General features: G+C 42.2%; 1 protein-coding gene across 1 annotated transcript in view; it reads right to left on the bottom strand.

Annotated features, from left to right (window-relative positions):
- The window catches only part of LOC124275935, a 35,312-nt gene extending 25,559 nt beyond the window's left edge, over positions 1 to 9,753 (bottom strand). Inside the window, exons 1-7 of the mRNA XM_046711638.1 lie at positions 9,443 to 9,753; positions 7,896 to 8,166; positions 5,830 to 6,396; positions 5,253 to 5,347; positions 3,550 to 3,632; positions 3,066 to 3,211; positions 2,210 to 2,302 (exon numbers count right to left, since the gene is read on the bottom strand). Of these exons, the coding sequence (XP_046567594.1) occupies positions 2,210 to 2,302; positions 3,066 to 3,211; positions 3,550 to 3,632; positions 5,253 to 5,347; positions 5,830 to 6,396; positions 7,896 to 8,166; positions 9,443 to 9,718 (1,531 nt within the window). The 5' untranslated portion in view covers positions 9,719 to 9,753. The remainder of the gene's footprint in view (positions 1 to 2,209; positions 2,303 to 3,065; positions 3,212 to 3,549; positions 3,633 to 5,252; positions 5,348 to 5,829; positions 6,397 to 7,895; positions 8,167 to 9,442) is intronic.
- Between the last annotated feature and the right edge of the window lie 10,135 nt (positions 9,754 to 19,888).

Below are 19,888 nucleotides of genomic sequence, written 5' to 3'. Positions count from 1 at the left end.
TGGGGTGCTGCAGACCAATTCTAACCCGGATCTTCACGGGTTTGCGTATAGGAAATTAGGTAATGGCTATTTGCGATGTTAACAGCAATGCTAGAGCCACAAAACAGTCAAGTCTACACAGAATCGGAGTCTGTAGACCGTCTGAAATGCAGTCCAGCGATGTAGTGTTTAAACACGGAGTCTTGACCATGCGTTGCTGCCACCATGGTCATCTCTAACTGAGAATGTTCCGAGTCCACAAGGTCACAAGAGACCTTGACATCTCTATCACCTTCAGACGACAAACATGCTCATGGGAAAATTAGGGCGGCGGGGTAGCCTAGTGGTTGAAGTGTCCGCTCGTCAAGCCGAGGACCGGGTTTGATTCCCCAAATACGTGAAATTATTTGAAGCCGAAATTATTTGGGCCAAGATGCGTCAGCTTGGGACGTGTTTCAGAAAACGAGGTGAGGTAAGGTAAGCAGATAGGTTTGATGGGTGAGGTGCTTAGTGCATACTGTTCAAAAGAGGTCATGTAGGTTTCACGCGTTCTTACGGAATCTCTGTTTGATGTATTTAACTCTGTAGTGCTTCCCTTTTGTTTGACAATGGTATGAATAATAAAATATAAGGTGAATTGAGGTGAAGTGGGGTTTAACGTCGTACTTGAGAATATTGCGCTCATATGACGACGTGCATGCGTGTGTATGTGTGGCTGCTTGTAGTAGCCCAGACTTGAGCTGGTTTTATGGTGCTAGCTCACTGAGATACCATGCCGCAGTTAAGCACGAATACCCACCCAGACACATTATACTGACTCCGAGCCGACCAGTCCTTGTTGTACCCATTAATGCCGAGCACCAGACAGGGACCAACAAGTACCATATTTTAACGTCTTTTGGTATGACGCGGTCAGGGATCAAACCCGCGACCTTCCGCGGGCGGACGCTCCAACCACTCCACCACGGTTTTCAGAAAATGAGCTTTGAGCTAAGTCAATGTTTAAAGTATGGAAGGTCATCTTAACGATGGGATTGTATTGAGGAACGGTCCAACATTCTATCAAATCCGATTCTCGAATTTATCGCCTCCTATGGCAAATATACTAAGCAGCAAAAGAAACGTCAGTTTGGAATTTTCCTTCGCAGAAACGGATAACTGTAAACTCATTTAATGTTTTGATTGTATATTTTTGACAACATCTCCAACTTTACCTGAGCAAAGACATTCCTTCCCAAACTCAGAATTGAACCCAGGAAATGGTCTCAAAAACGCAACCAGATCTCGGAGATGGTACGGTGTTCTCCATGTTTTTCATGCAACTCATGCTGCACGTGCTGTTCACAAGGACCAGCCCTATTAAATGCACCCACAAACCTGTTTGAAACATTCACATTACGTCTTAACAGCGGGAACCTCCATTGCCGTAGACCGTACCGTGGACCTATCCTCACCCCTCATCATTGGCGTGAATATCTACAGTTTGCCCTACAACACCAAAACTGGCGATACAGGCAATGGAGAACTGTTCTGTTCACAGATGAGAGTCGGTACTGCGTATCAACTGCAGATGGCAGAGCAAGAATATGGCGACGACGTGGCCAGCGTTACTCAGACCAATGTGTTATGGAAAGAGATTCATAGGGAGGTGCACGCATCATGGTACGGGATGGAATAGGCCTGAACCAGCGAGTGTGTCCTGTGGTGTTCCAGAACCTTGGTCCATAATGTCATACCAAGGCCGAACACAGCCGATTTATTGTGCCAGGCCTTTCTCGGAGTGTGGTTCCAGGTGTCAATGGCCTTCATCAATCGATTGGTGCACTCCATGCATAGACGCTGTGCTGCAGTTATTGCCGCTCGTGGTGGTCACACTAGATACTGAAGTCAAGAGTCTGAATGGACTGCAAACGTTCACGTAATGTCTTGAAATTGTGCTGACTTATTCATTGATATTTCAGGATATTGTACACAAAAATGGTTTTTGATCCGCTTAAGATGTCAATTTCTGTAATGATTTGCTTACAGTGCCTATCTAATTTTAGAATTCGTACTGAAGTGTGTTTTGCTGCTGAGTATATTTGATACTGTTAACCCAATCCTCTGTCGAAACAAAGGTTCGTTAGTACCAAATATAGTGTAAAGCACCTTTATCTCGAAGTTGGAGAGACCTACTATGTACTTCGAGTTATCCGAGGTTTGACACACCCAAACTGTGCTTGGTACTTACATGGGGGTCTATAGTACTGGTAGAAGTGTCGGTAGATATTCGAAATATCGCAAGGTCTCGCCGAGTCTCGCTCGACGCACGTGACAGACACGCCTAAAACAAAAGGGACAAACGGATTGCGTTTTCATTGACGAAAATGTTAGAATATAGAACAACTGATACAGATATTAGATGGGTTTTAAATATGAATTGTATCCGTTTTTTACACAATACAAACATGATGACATGGTAACAGATCAATATTTGTTTGTATAATAATCAGGACATTTGTACAGCGCTGATCTCCACACTTCATGGGCATGCTCTAAGTGCAGACAACAGTTCAAGTCAATTTTGATATCTCCCAAAGCAATAGGTCTTGAGATGAGTTTTAAAAATGTCAAGTGAGATTTGAAAAGAATAGTTCATAACAATATTCGAAAATATTTTTGCATCGACTTTTTAAACAAAACAAAAACAGAAATAGATACAGCATGGGTAAATATCTTGTAGGTATTGATGCATAACAAATGTATGCCGAGATCTAAAAACTATTTTTCATACATATTTTTACATAAGAGCGAAATATACTACAGTACTTTGAAACTTGGAAATGACTTCATCAGTCGTCATCTTCAAATAAATAGTTCTTTAAATCCTGGAAAATTACTAGAAAAACTCTGATTTGTTCCAATGCTTCACAATAAATATTATTTACTGAACGTGCTTGGATTGTGCCCAAATTGTGCTTCAACCATGACGGAACAATTATTTTCCCAAATAAAAACATTCAGCACAGGAAAATAGACATTCGGTCCCTACCACTCTTCATTATACCGCATTCACACATTATTTTGATTTCTATCGGGAAACATACCTGGATTGACCTTTTCAACGTTGCCGATCCTTATGGTGTAGTTGCCGGTGCAGCCAGTGGGTGGCCCAGTAGGTGTGATGTTGAGGTACAGTGGTTTCAGTTCCTGGTCGATCAGAACCACGGATGCTGTAGTGACAACTGCATTACTGAAAAGGAAGTTGTTTGTTTTATAAATAGGACCAATTTATATTTACACAAAATTACACAACCATATATTACTTTTTCAAAGTGTTGACGTAATGGTATTTAAGAACAGTTCTTTCAATTTTGATTTACAAAATACGAAAATAAACTGGTATACTTTCTTTTGCTCCTCAGTATACATTGCCATGTCAGGTTAATGAAAGAGGATGGGCTGCCGTAATAGGTCGTGGATGTTTGCGATTATTGGCACTGGCAAACCAAGGATCATTATAAGGATGTAATTAGGAAACGAACCCACTATTCAGCGGATCCCGCTAAAGGGTGTTAAGTGACATTATACCTGAGAAAATCGGTGTCTGCTTTGTTTGGGGAGGGATTGCTCAGCGAGCCATAGATGTCCACCATTCCGTCAGAAACATCAATCTGAAATTGATGCATATGTGAATAATTAAAAGATAAGGTCCATGAATGTGCGAGGATTGTACATCGTGTATTATTGGTACATCACGACGCGGTGTTTGTTTGTTTGTTTGATGTTTAACGCCGCACTATTCCAGCTATATGGCAGCTGTCTGTAAATAACCGAGTCTGAACAAGACAATCCAGTGATTCGATCTACATGAGCAATTGGGATACGATGACATGTGTCAACTAAGTCCTAAAGCTTGACAAAGCCGATCCCTTTTGTCGCCTCTTACGACAAGTATGGGTTGCTGAAGATCAATTCCAAACTGCCGACTGAGCGTTAAACTGTGTGGTAGTTAAACTGTCTCGGGAAACCGCCGATTGAGTGTTAAACTGTCTCGGGGAACCGTCGACTGAAAGTTAAACTGTCTGGGAGAACCGCCAACTGAAAGTTAAACTGTCTCGGGAGACCGCCGATTGAGTGTTAAACTGTCTCGGGGAACCGCCGATTGCGTGTTAGCTGTCTCGGGGAACCGTCGACTGAAAGTTAAACTGTCTGGGAGAACCGCCGAATGAAAGTTAAACTGTCTGGGAGTACCGCCGACTGAATGTTCAACTGTCTCGGGTAACCGCCAACTGAATGTTAAAATGTCTCGGGGAACCGTCGACTGAATGTTAAAATGTCTCGGGGAACCGCCGACTAAGTGTTAAACTGTCTGGGAGTACCGCCGACTGAATGTTACACTGTCTCGGGGAACCACCGACTGAATGTTAAGCTGTGTTGTAGTACCGCCAACTGAATGTTAAAATGTCTCGGGGAACCACCGATTCAATGTTAAACTGTGTGGGAGTACCACCGACTTAAAGTTAAACTGTATTTTGGAACCGCCGACTGAATGTTGAACTGTTTGGGAGTACCGCCGATTGAATGTTAAACTGTTTCGGGGAACCGCCGACTGAATGTTCAACTGTTTGGGAGTACCGCCAACTGAATGTTAAAATGTCTCGGGGAACCGTCGACTGAATGTTAAAATGTCTCGGGGAACCGCCGACTGAGTGTTAAACTGTCTGGGAGTACCGCCGACTGAATGTTACACTGTCTCGGGGAACCGTCGACTGAATGTTAAAATGTCTCGGGGAACCGTCGACTGAATGTTAAAATGTCTCGGGGAACCGCCGACTGAGTGTTAAACTGTCTAGGAGTACCGCCGACTGAATGTTACACTGTCTCGGGGCACCGCCGACTGAATGTTAAGCTGTGTGGTAGTACCGCCAACTGAATGTTAAAATGTCTCGGGGAACCACCGATTCAATGTTAAACTGTGTGGGAGTACCACCGACTTAAAGTTAAACTGTATTTGGGAACCGCCGACTGAATATTAAACTGTTTCGGGGAACCGCCGATTGAACGTTAAACTGTCTCGGGGCACCGCCGACTGAATGTTAAACTGTGTGGCAGTACCGTCGACTGAATCCTAACCGTTTCGAAAACCGCCGATTAGCGTGAAACTCTCGGAGAACTGCCGATTAGCGTGAAGCTCTCTCGGAGAACCGCCGATTAGCGTGAAATTCTCTCGGAGAACTGCCAATTGAATGTCAATCTGTCTTTGAGTACCGCCACCTGAGTTTTAAACTTACAGAGACTTGTACGAGCGAGCCATTTGTTACAATCTGGTACATTCCGCCTTTCGAGCATTGGTACTTATAGATGCCATGGTTGAGGACAGTGGGTGCTGCAAAACAAAAGTGTCACTATGAATGTATTTTAAATGTGGTTCAAAACTGTAATAATCACGGTGTCAATAATTAGATTGGTAGAGGTACTCGCAAGACAGAATTGCGTTAAGGAAATGGACCGATTCAGTTTGAGAGCTTTATCGAAATTCATAACGAGACAACATGCCTTCAAAACACGTATATTCTTTAGAGACAAATGCATACCCGTTTCTTCAGGTAAATAGGTTTCTTGAGAATAAAGTTGTTGTGTTTTTGTGTGTGAATAGTGTGATATTTCAAGCAACTGGTATTTTGTGGAGAGCGACACTGATGGCTTCAAGACCGAGATCCTTTGGATTCCTGTGTATTTGGAATCATGGCAAACATGCAAGTCAGGAAAACGATGATGATGATGATGATGATGACGACGACGACGATGATGATGATGATGATGATGATGATGATGATGATGATGATAACTATGACACATTTAACATACCTTTACAAGAAACCTGCTGCATTTGATCGACAAGAGCACCAAGGTCAGAGTAGCCCTTAAGTTCTATCACATGGGTACAGTAGGGCTTGTTGGCGACATTCCTCAGCTCTGTGCTGTCGATACCATCACCAACACCAATGGCGAAAATAGTGATTCCTTTGTTCCTTGCACCCAAAGCCGCATACACAGTTTGCCTCGGGTTACTCGACTGGCCATCCGTCAGGAGAACAATCACTTTGGACGATCCGTCTCTGGCACCCATGGCAGGTGTGAAGAGGTGTTCAGAAGCATAGTTCAGGGCTTCATCGGTATCCGTTTCCCCATTGTCCATAACGATGCCATCAATTGCATTCTCGAGGGAAACTTTGTCGTTGTATTGGTTGAAGGCAAACTGGGACTTGAAGCCGGTGCTGAATGTCACGAAAGCGACACGAACATCATCTGTACCAATTTTGAAGTTGTCGACGACTTCATGAGCGAACTTTTTGGCACTGTCGAAATCCTCCGGAGCCTGACTAGACGAGGCGTCCACCAGAAAGGCAATGTCCAGGTCAGTTCTTGCACAGACTGGAAGTAGCACAAATTCAGCAATACATTTCGGTTGAGGAGACATTAGAATTATCAATAGTGCCATTCAAGGAGGTCGCGAGTACTGTCTCGGAAAACCAAATGTATGGAATCCCAGATGGGACATTGTCGCATTGCCTCGCTGTTATTCTGGTTCTATTTGTACCACAGGGCAACATTCACCAAGGCAACAATGTACCTTCCCGGATACTACTATGTATTCAACGATGATAAACTAGACAAGAACATGATGCAGAGATGGTATCAATTATCTCTTTGATTGGCATTTTAGAAGTTGAAGGTAAAGAAAGCAATAGGAAGGTATGATACTTTATGGATGACTAGGTAAGCTGATAGGTTTGAAAAATAGGTTCAAAAGAGTGAGTGGGTGAGTTTAGTTTTACGCCGCACTCAGCAATATTACAGCTATATGGCGGAGGTCTGTAAATAATCGAGTCTGGACCAGACAATCCAGTGATCAACATCATGAGCATCGATCTACGCATTTCGGAACCGATGGCATGTGTCAACCAAGTCAGCGAGCCTGACCACCCGATCCAGTTAGTGGACTCTTATGATTAGCATGGGTTACTGAAGATCAATCAAAACCCGGATCTTCACGGGTCTGTTCACAAGAGGTCAGGTAGGTTTCAAGTTGTCTACTTAATCCTTTGATGTATAAAAACATCATAATATCATCCATCAAGTATCATATTTTCAAATGTCATCAATAGCTGAAAATATTAATATATGCAGGATATAGGAACATAACATCAGATGTTATTTATCAACACTATTTCCCATATATACCCGTTGAGTGATATAACGTCGAGTGAAAGTACTGTTCCAACCGACGTTAAATGGACAGAACACGTCACAATTTAATTATGGAAACCCCAGTGTCGAAAAACTCTCCACACCTGAACCAGTTTCTGACAAAGGATTTGACCAAATTCAATATGCAGTTATCATGAATATATGCTAAGGATGAAGAAATGAAAGCAAATTCTGTTTTGGAAAACTCCAAATTTGAACTACCACAATCTGGCCCATGGGCGAGAATATTTACCTTTTTTCAAAATAATGTTGTTGTTTTTCTCTTGTTTTAGAGGTTGTAAATGAATGAAAGTAAGTATCATGACACAAAATATAGCGTTATTGAAGTATCTCGCCCATGGAGCTGGCGTTTCCTTATATTGCACATATATTGTTGAAAATACATGAAAGTTATCAGAGGGCAATGCGTTATGAATATCGTCATGTACATAAAAGTGACAAAGAAATAACCCCGTTAGTCACCTCGTACGACAAGCATGGGTTACTGAAGACCCACAAAGGAAACATATAAAAATGAGAAAAAGGAGATTTGACTATACTTGCATTGCACGGTGTATATTGAAATACACAATGCCATTTGATGTATATTCTTAAAGGTGGCACATAAAATATCAAACTGTTAATTACAGCGGAAGTAATATCTAATCGTGTTGAATCCATACCTGTATCAAAACTTTTTGAACCTCTGTAGAATAGGTTTGCAGCATGGGGATCAACGAAGAAGTATTTCCCATAGAAAGAGCCTTGCTTCTCTACACCCTGTGGGAGGGGTTCGGTAATGGTGGTCAGATAGAGAGCAGCAGCGAGTCCGGAGTACAGAGGCTTCCTGAGATCTGACCACTGAACTGTATTCCAGTCGATGGCAAACTGTGTGTTGACGTCCGCGAACAGGGTGCCAGAGTTCTTGATCATGTTGAACTTGTCCTGGTCGATCTGAAGTAAAGAATACACGTGAAACCTCGTTTCCTCAAAACTGTCGACAATACGTCTCTGTTGATATCTCCCTGACAACCATTTTATGTTCCCAAGTAATGTTTTGAAAACTTTGTCAATGAATGTGTGAAACAGGGAGCTTGCGTTCCTGATCATGTTTAACTTGTCATAGTCGATCTGTGGTAAATATGGACATTGTGTTACCAAGGCCTTGTGGTAATAATGTTCAAGTGATATGTTAGTTCTTATCCTTTTATCATATAAATATAGTGCACTGTTATTCTAAGCAAGATATTTATCTATATGTTGTTTCCACTGTTTCCACTCGATTATTTACAGACCTTACAGGCGCAATTTCTTTTAACCATGCAACTGTAGTGATCAGCTACTCGATGGAATAACAGCAAGGAACGCTTACAATGTATTGTCTGAAAGCCTCCATTGGCAACAACCTGTACTAACGACAAAAGTACGGGAACCCATGAAATATGTGAAGGTGGAATGGCGATAAATGTCTTTGAAATGAATTTCGGGCGTGTATACGATGCTGCGGGGTATATGCTCAACACCTTGATAGCAACTGTTGTTTAAGTGGCATAAGTATTGCCCGCTATTCCGTCTGATGAACAACCCCGCCGTGATATTGCTAGAATATTGCTAAAACTGACTGACTGAGTTTGGTTTTATGCCGCTTTTAGCAATATTCCAGCAACATCACGGCGGGGACACCTGAAATGGGCTTCACACATTGTGCCCATGTGGGAATTCGAACCCGGGTCTTCGGCGTGACGAGCCAACGCTTTAACCATTAGGCTACCCCACCGCCCTGAATATTGCGAAAAGCGGCGTAAAACCATACTTTCCTAATCTGATGAACAACACCAAACTTTGTCGGATGCTGGGTCTCTAGCGCATACACTCTCCATTGAGAACATCCCAGATGATCTATGTTCGCTGAACGTGTTGTGCCACGTTATCGATCACTTAACGTCCCGTCTTGAACCTTTGATTTTCGGCAGTCCGTCATATATAAACTTACAAACATGCAAGCACACTAACTATTGACATTGTGTCTCATAAGGTAAAAGATTACAATAAATGATGCATTAATATACTGGACAAACTAAGTTATGGATATTGGTATTTTTATGATTGATATGTTATCAGTGTGTCAATGAATAAATAGATCATTATTCATAATTTCAAAATTTACATATATCCCTAACTATTTTGTCCAGTGTACATGCCCAGGCCCCGCGGAGCATCAGACACCCACCTGCCAAATTCCCCCATCATAGCCAGGTCTGTACGTTTTAACGTCTGTTCCATCGTGGGAAGCCACGTATGCCAGGCGTCTGAGGAAGAGCTTGTCGTGAGGGAAGATACAAGATTCCCGGATCTTATTCACCACAGCTTCCGCAACCTCCTCGCCAGATGTTCCTGGAACTCGAGTCTGATCCTGGCCAAACGCCAGGCCTACGAGGAACACCCAGCAAACGAACACCGACGATGTCATGTCTGTTTTGGCACCAGTGTAGGTGAGGATGTTCATGTACAGACAAAATGACCTCTACGCAAATGACGCTATTCCTTTTAGTGATAAGGCTAAACACGAATATCCAATAAAGACAAGATACATAGTTGACAGACAGTTGAAAGAGGAAGAAGGGGCAGGCTCTATTTAAGGGTTATCTTGTAAACTGAGATGTCAAACTAACCTCGGTAAGTCGCATTGCTCCTGTGGTCTGCACTAGCCGCTCTCGTTTTGAAGTTGGGGTCTAAGGGTAAGGGTGGGTTTGCACAGAAATATCCCGATGCTGTATAGTTATGGAATGTGGGTGGTTTGTCGTGACAAACAGTAATTATATACCGTTTGAAATCATTTTAAGATTAATCCACCCGGGCTTTGTGTACACATTATATTTCCTGTTGAACAACGTCATCAGTCCTTCCGACCATATTATATTTAGATGGAAGAAAACACTGATTTTTTCTACTGCAAACCAACTGTGCTTCTATGTTTTCAGGTCTAAGATAATGTCTTTGTATAAATGTTATGAAGTTCCCCTCCGCAATTAAATGTTTACTCTTGATAAACAAACTTCCGTTGACAGAAAAGTAATTAGTAACGGTTTAATCTAAATCCTGTGGGGTTCGGTTAAAAGAGATGCAGTGACGTTTACCACTTACGTCGCACTAATTAGCAGAAAAGCACGTGATGTATTATAATTGCACAGCAAGGCCCATGAAGGTGCTAGAGGTAGCAGTATATTACCTAATGAAGGGGCAAGAAGTAACCCTACATTGCCTGATGAAGGGGCACGAAGTAGCCCTACATTGCCTGATGAAGGGGCACGAAGTAGCCCTACATTGCCTGATGAAGGGGCACGAAGAAGTAGCCCTACATTGCCTGATGAAGGGGCACGAAGTAGCCCTACATTGCCTGATGAAGGGGCACGAAGTAGCCCTACATTGCCTGATGAAGGGGCACGAAGTAGCCCTACATTGCCTGATGAAGGGGCACGAAGTAGCCCTACATTGCCTGATGAAGGGGATGAGGGGCACGAAGAAGCCCTATATTGTGCCTAATGAAGGGGCACGAAGTACACGAAGAAGTATATTGCCATGATGAAGGGGAAGGGGCACGAAGAAGCCCTACATTAGGCCTGATGAAGGGGCATGAAGGGGAACGAAGTAGCCCCATTTTACCTAATGAATGGTAAAAATGTAGCCATGTATTACCTGATGAAGGGACAAGAAGTAGCTATATTACCTGATGAAGGGACAAAAAGTAGCTCTATATTACCCAACGAACGCGTAAGAAGGAACTCTACATTACCTGATAAAGGGGAAAGAAGAGGCCTAACATTAGCTGATGTGATGTCAAGAAATACTTCTATTGAACACAATGAATCTGTAAGAAAACATCATATATCACGTGTTCGGACTAGACAGAGTCATATATTAGCCAATGAAGGAGATAGAAGTAACCCTGTTAAGTATTGTGATGAAATTAAGTATTGCCTGATGAAGGACCAGAAGTAGCTCTATATTACCCAATGAAGGGGCAAGAAGTAGCCCTGTACTACACCATGAAGAGCAAGAAGTAGTCCTACATTGCCCAAACAGGGGCTAGGAGAAGCACTATATTAGCTAATGAAGAGCAAAACGTAGCCTTGTATTACCTAATGAAGGGGCAAGAAGAAGTCATATATTATCCAATGAAGGGGCAAGAAGAAGTCATATATTATCCAATGAAGGGGCAAGAAGTAACCCTGTTAAGTATTGTGATGAAATTGTTATCCGTACTACTTATTGTCATAATACATAAAGTAAACTATGGTTCTAACGAAATCAAACGGACCTCAACTTTCAGTTCGTCATAACCGTCGTTCGTCATACGCATTTCGACTTAAATATACAGCAAGACGTCGGGACAAATGTAAAATGTAAATTTATAATGTAGGTTACAATTTCATGTAGGAACACGATTACCTGTCGAGTTTATTGCTTAATTCCTATACTTTGATATATACTTTTGTGAAATAGGGACTACCTGTCCATGATGGCTGACAGGTAAGGATCGAGTTGTTCGATCTGATTGTGGGAGTGACCATTCTGAGGGGATTGTTGATCAGGCAAAACTGAATTCTCTTCGTATATTCAACAATCGGTCCCAGCTCCTAATAATTGTCGAAAGAAAGGAATATATTAGATCGAGTTGTCAGATTTCGGTCGCTTGATTTCGCGTCCTTGTGAGTGAGTTTAGTTTTACGCCGCACTCGGCAATAGTCAAGCTACAGCGCCGTGACAAAAGTATTCGCGGAAAAACAAGATGGCGGACGTAAACAAAGTACCGTCTCAAAATTTCAAACAGGATTTACAGAAAAATGAATAGTTAAAATTACCTCAGTATTTTGTCAGATGACCTTTGCTACGTATGCAAGACAGTATCCGGGCTGGTAGTGAGCTGTACAAATTACGCACATATTTCACACTAAGGTTTGTCCATATGTCATGAACCGCTCTGAAAAGTTCATCTGGGGTGTTGATGTGTTTAGCTTGAATTTCAAGTGATCTCTTCATCCGATGCCAAACATTTTCAATAATGTTCAAGTCTGGAGACTGGGCTTGCCACGTGATATATATACATATCTAATGTCATTGTCACGTTTGTAATGCTCCAAACTCCTAGCCCGAAGTACAGGTGCATTGTTATCTTGAAAACGGTATGGTTTATCCACAAAATGACGGGCTAAAACTGCCCACAGGTTGTCATCGAGAATGTTTCTGTACTTTATGGCATTTATGTTTCCATCAACTTTAGAAATATATCCCACACCAAACCAGGTAATACATCCCCAGATCATAATAGATGCCTTGCGATGACATGGCGGATACATACATTCTGGACGGTATGCTTCAGCTGACGATCTCCAAATAAATACTCGATGATTTTGTCCGATCACAAACTGAGACTCATCACTGAAGATTATCTGATTCCTCTGACCATTCACAGTCCATCTTCTATGGTCTAAGCACCATGAGGGGCGGTGGGGTAGCCCAGTGGTTAAAGCGTTCGCTCGTCACGCCGAAGGCCCGGGTTCGATTCCACTGGGCATTCACATTTCTGGTCCCCGCCGTGATATTGCTAATATTGCCAACAGCGGCGTAAAACCCAACTCACTCACTCACTCTAAACACCATGACGACCTCTTCCTCCGGTTCACTTCCCTGATATGCATCCTGTTCCGAATAACACGTCGAAAAACTTTAGTTTTGTGCAATGTCCGCTGAGATGTACGTGGATGAACCGTGACATCTCTCCCCTCATTATACAAGAAAGTTATGTCCTTCAAAACACTTCCACGGTTTTTGCGAACAGTACGAAGTAATGACTTTCTACCTCTCTCAGTGATCTTGGAGGGTCGCCCACTTCTTCGTCTATTTTCAACACTTCCCGTTTTCAAAAATTTTTTTCCATATGAAAGAACATGTAGTTTCAGGAACCTCTAACAGTCTTGATATCTCTACAAATCGTTTTCCTTTCAGTTTTAACTGCACAACTGATGATTTCACATCATCTGTCAGCTCTGTCTACCTACGGCCCATGTTTACATTCATCCGTCTGCGATGACGTCACGAGAGCAGACGACAAAAGTATGACGTCACAGTTCGAGAAGATTTGTTGACGTTTCATCTGGGGGCCATATCAAAGTCATACACAAAGTATTTTGAACTGGATATCAGCCGAAGCAGCTCGAAACGTTCACGTTCGTTTTCATTTCCGCGAATACTTTTGGTATATGGTGGAGGTCTGTAAATAATCGAGTCTGGACCAGACAATCCATTGATCAACAGCATGAGCATCGTTCTACGCAATTGGGAACCGATGACATGTGTCAACCAAGTCAGCGAGTCTGACCTCCCGATCCCGTTAGTCGCCTCTTACGACAAGCATGGGTTACTGAAGACCAGTTCTAACCCGGATCTTCACGGGTGTAATCAGATTTTAGCTAGTATGCCAGACTCTTGAGTGGGATATAACTGCAGGTTTTGCTGATTGTGACGTAATATGATAGATTTCTACATCTAAATAAATCTTTCTAATACAAACGTCATGGTTATGAATATATTGATGTAACGGTAACCTACATGTAACAAAGGCTACCGATAACCCAACAGAATGAATCGATATCGGAACATTATCGGATGTATTAACGGTTGTTGACGTGCAGGTTTTTACCATGACTGGTTTCATGATGAAATGCCTGTCTCACAACAAATAACGAAGTTAAATCAATTTGCACAAAAACTTGCAATGCTTATACGACTTTTTAGCACATGTTCGGTAATTGTAATTTAAACCTCATGAACTCATATAAGACGATATGCTAATCTTCTATGAATCTCCAGGAGGATTGCTACGATTGTTACTGACCTATGGTGTAGTACTAAAGCATTTTGCATCTTTCTATGTATTTAGCTGCCAAAGGTTTGCTCACATTTTACATCAACGTTCAACGTTCACATCCAGTCTCTTATTACGATCCATGATCAATGTATGCACCTAGGATTTGTAGCCATGATGTGCAGGTTTAGATAGGCCGCTAAGCAGATACGCACCATCTATGGTAGGGTTTCAATTTTTTGGTGTGTGAATACTTCTCGGTCGGTAAATCACCTTGAGTAACTATAATTCCTTCATCACTTTTGAAATACTGTTGATGTCGGACCGAATGGATCTACACACAGTAAGCAGTTTAAGTCATGACAATGTAGTGATATGCAAGGAGACGATAACTAATTCCATTCAGGTGAGGTGAGTTGAGGCGAGGTGAGGAGAAGTTAGGTGGGGCATGGACGTGTGAAGTAGGGTGGGGTAAGGTTTGAAGGGGTGAGGTGAGGCGAGGTTTGGAGGGGTGAGATGAAGTGGGGTTTGGAGGGTGTGGTGAGGTTGGAGGGTGTGATGAGGTGGGGTTTGGAGGGTGAGGGGTGAGGTGAGATGGGGTTTGGAGGCGTGAGGTGGGGTGGGGTGAGTTTGAAGCCGTTATCACTTCACCAATAACGAAGTGAATACACGTGTGCTCCTGCAGAGACCGGACTAGATAATGCCAGTCCACTTAGATATCGTACCACAGTTTAACATGGATGGCACCCACTCCCGTTGTACTGGAGTCAATCAGCCTCTGTGTTATCTCGCTCTGGCAAGATCTGTACAGGTACAATTCTTGTTAGCATTTTCATCTGAAGATACATATAGAATACTACACTAGGTCTCATTACATACGAATTATACGAAACGAGTGTCCTTCCTATGGTATCTGACCGAGCGAAAGCGAAAGCGAGGTCAGAAACCATAGGAAGGTCACGAGTTTCGTATAATTCGTATGTAATGAGACCCGAGTGTGGTATTTTATTTATTACCCACGTCTTACATGCATTAAATTGACAAAATAGCGTATTTTTGTTATTGTTACGGTTTCAAACCGAAACCGGTTTCATAAAGAGGTTGCGGCAGAATTTTGTTCTGAAGTACACTTTTGCATGACGTCACACTGTATTGACGTCACTACGCCATTCTCGTCTGTCCCCTTGGTAACCGACGACACGATGCATGTCAGTTGTGATCGCCTCTCGTACAGCCTCCTACAGTAAACTACTCCGTAGCACCCCGTTTCTTGGTTTGCAACTGCTTCACCCGGCTAACATCACTGGTGGAAACATTGCGTTTATGTTTTTCGACGTATATAATGTCTCAGTTCGACTCAAAATTAAACAGCGACACGGCAACGTTCACAATGTTTACATTCCCACAATGCATCTAAGTTGTAGAATGAATGAATTCACGTGTTTGTTATGAATGAACAAGTAGTTCGTCACAACGTGACCTAACTGAGAGGTCATCGGTTATCCAATCAAATCGTTAGAATTTCAGGTCAAGTCGTTACGACACAGGTCAACGCGATACGACACTCGTGTGACGTACGAGATTAGTATGCAACTACCCACACGTTGACCACGTGGGTAATAAATGATAAGAGTGCATAGCCAAACGAATATCTATTTATCATTTATATGACAATAATATTGATGGTTGCACTTTCATTGAGCTTGCATCCACAGACAATGTGCATGCTTAAAGCGCTAACATTAATACCCTGTCTATCTATAGATCCGTGTGCACGACACCCAAAGCTGTCTTTGAGGCGCTGGAAGGTTAAAGGTCGTATGACCCACCGGGTACCCATTCCTTGCTGGGTGATATGAGGCACTGTTGAACAAAGTCACTAGCCTGAGGGGAGACCTCTATGTGTCACATGTGCTTCGTTGTGGGACAGGACTGAAATCACAGAAACTCTCAGGAGTCCAGCTGCCAAACACGATCACCAATCCAATATCTTGCAACTTTGATGCTTGGAAAATATACTGCCTGGTTGTGTCTTTTGTTTAAATGCTGCCTGAAAGTATAGAAGCTGATACGGGAGTACCAGGTAATCTTCGTAGTTAGGAACTCGTCAGCCACCCCTACATACGCTTTACGTGTAATACAGTAAACTACAGTAAACCAACTGACGGATATAACGAACTGCCGGATGTAACGAACTTACGGTATACCGTAATGCAATCCCAAATTCGGTATTTTCCGTTGATAGGCCTCAGACCACAGTTACCCCCCTTAACTTGTACCATGACCCGGAAGGAAAATATGAGAATATAGTGCCTTGTTTAATTGGGCTGTTCTGTTTGTGCTAATTTTTTCAGGGTGACTTGTGATAGTTTAAATGAAAGGTAAGACATTGTACTTTATTGCAAATGTTTTTTGGTCCACAATCTACACATGGTATTGACACCAGCCTTCCTTGATTTGACCCCAAGTTCAAGGCTGTCTAGTGTGTTTCGGCTCGTAACTTCCGGTGACCATTGTTTACAGTGGATACAGCAAAATTGACATGGTCGATCCAGGCCCATATTTTGCCGGTTAAGTGACAAGTGGCAGGTTGGTCAGCATGCAACAGGAGAACAGCGTACGACCGATATTAATCATGGTGCACTGGCATGTCACTGTAGATAGCAAAGAAGGAAAATAATTGTGGTCTGAGGCCTTATCGTACCGTTCCTTCTGTCTAGGGGGCGGTGGGATAACCCAGTGGTCTCTCCACATGGGCTCAATGTGCGAAGCCCATTTCTGGTGTCCCCGCCTTGATATTGCTGTAATATTGCTAAAAGCAGCGTAAACCATACTCACTCACTCCTTCTGTCAAGTCATAAAATGACAGTTTTGTTAATTCAAAATGACAAACATTATGGCTATTATTTTCCCCATGTTATTAAACATTGTCAGGTTTGGCTCTTGTTGTCAATTTTCTGCATTGTGATCATATCTAATATACTGAACCGAAACAGACCGAACCGAAAGCCTTGTACCGCACTATGTACCGTACCGTGGTAAGAGCGTACCGTTTCACCCTTACTGACAGATGTAACGAACTGACGGATATAATGATCTGACGGATATAGCGAACTGAAGGATATATCGAGCTGTCGTATATAACGAACAGACGGATGTAACGAACTGACAGATATAATGAACTGTCGGATGTAACCAACTGTAGGATATAATCAGCTAACAGATATAACCAAGTGCAGATATAAGGAACTGTCGGATATAACCAACTGACGGATATAACCAACTGACGGATATAACCAACTACAGATATAACCAACTGACATATAATGAACTGACAGATATAACCAACTGACAGATATAGAAAACTGTCGGATATAATGAACTTACAGATATAATGAACTGTCGGATATAACGAACTGACGGATATAATGTACTGACAGATATAACCAACTGACAGAGATAACGAACTATCGGATATAACCAACTTACAGCTGTAACGAACTGACAGATATAGCAAACTGTCGGATATAATGAACTAACGGATATAATGAACTGTCGGATATAACGAACTGACTGATATAACGAACTGACGGATATAATGAACTGTCGGATATAACCAACTGACGGATATAACCAACTGACAGATATAAACAACTAACAGATATAACCAACTGACAGATATAGCAAACTGTTGGATATAATGAACTGACGGATATAATGAACTGTCGGATATGACGAACTAACGGATATAATGAACTGAACGATATAACCAACTGACAGATATAACCAACTGACGGATATAACGAACTGTCGGATATAACCAACTTACAGATATAACCAACTGACGGATATAACGAACTGACAGATATAACCAACTGACGGATATAATGAACCGTCGGATATAACCAACTGACGGATATAACGAACTGACGGATATAACGAACTGACAGATATAACCAACTGACGGATATAACGAACTGACAGATATAATGAACTGACGGATATAATGAACTGTCGGATACAACCAACTTACAGATATAAAACGAACTGACGGATATAACGAATTGACGGATATAACCAACTGACGGATATTGATGAACTGTCGGATATAACCAACTGTCGGATATAATATAACCAACTGACAGATATAACGAACTGACGGATATAACGAACTGACGGATATATAACTGTCAACTGAACTGGGATATAACCAACTGACGGATATAATGAACTGACAATGGTCGGATATAAGAACTGCCGGATATAACCAACTGACGGATATAATGAACTCACATATAACCAACTGACAGATATAACGAACTGATGGATATAATGACTGACAGATATAACCAACTGACAGATATAATGAACTGACAGATATAACCAACTGACAGATATAACGAATTGACAGATGTAACGAACCGAAGGATATAACGATCTGACGGATTTCTGAGAATTGGTTGTTGGGTCCCTGCTTCTTGCTGTATATCTTATTTGCAATGCATATAACGAACTACGGTTAAAATGAACTAAAATCAGTGGTCCCTTTGAATTTGTTATATTCGTTCTATGCTGTAGGTTGTTTCGAAAGTACCCGGGGACAGTATGGAACATCCTGAAACTTTGACACTAGGTCCCTATAATTTTCGTCAAAGATATCACTTTACAAAACCTTCATGTAAAAAATTGTAAGATCATTTTGAATAACCTGCAATATGATTCAGTAAATTTAATTCAGTAATTAATCAGATTAAATACGACTAAATCCTCTTTTAATGACCAAATCGTTCGCCAATTTCTCCTTAGTTCGGGGACGAGGGGTAGCCTAGTGGTTAATGCGTTGGCTCGTCACGCCGAAGAAATGTTCGATTCTCCACGTTTCTGGTGTTTCCCGCCCATTTCTGGTTTTCCCCGCTAGAATGTTGTTAAAAGCAAAACCATACTCACTCACTCACTCAATCTCCATAGTTCGATGCTATATGCTTCGCCCTTTCCTGTTGTCCATGCTATGAGATGACTGGAATATTGCAAAAACTGTCTTCAAACCATGCAGACTGCATACGATTCCTCTGGGTGTACTAGTTGGGTTTTACGCCGTTTTAGCAACATGACACACCCACGTTGTACCCATGTGGGGAATCGAACCCGGGCCTTCGGCGTGACGATTCACCACTAGGCTTACCCGACGGTCCTGTTCCTGTAGTGTACAGCATTGGTAAGCTGGGTTGGCTGTATCTCCATAATGCTGCATTTGATATAATACTGATATTGACTAGTCATTCCCCAAGGAGCTACTTTGTTTCCCTTATCGTTTCCTAATAAATTCCCAGCGGCGTAGAACCAAACTCAGTCAGTCCTAATAAATTCCCAATTGTGTGATTGTGTCAGTTTTGTTTTACGCCAAAAAAACCACATTGTACTCATGTTGTGAATCGAACCCTGGTCTTCCTCATGACGAGCAAACGCTTTAACCACCAGACTACCCCCACCTCCACCCCACCACCCCACCCCACCCCCAATCACCCACCGATTCAGACAACCACCCCCGACATAATGTACAGGAGTCGTATCAATCAAAATTGCAACACCATTTATCAGTAGTCACGATATGCCTGAAATATTGCCGATGTGACTTTAAATCACAACTCACTCACTCTGTATTTATCGGTATGGAATCACGGAGAGGCAGAGTGCGATAGCCTTAAGTTTCTATGTTGAAGAAGTTGCAATTCTGTGTAATACAATGACAGTGATTTGGTTTGGAACTCGGGTACTCGGCATGACGAACGAACGCTTTAACCATTAGGCTAC

Source organism: Haliotis rubra, unplaced genomic scaffold (assembly GCF_003918875.1).
Source record: "Haliotis rubra isolate DU_JTF1 unplaced genomic scaffold, ASM391887v1 Scf204, whole genome shotgun sequence".
NCBI lineage: Eukaryota > Metazoa > Mollusca > Gastropoda > Lepetellida > Haliotidae > Haliotis > Haliotis rubra.
The sequence above is the reverse complement of the archived record's forward strand: the minus strand, read 5'-3'. Positions and strand labels throughout refer to the sequence as shown.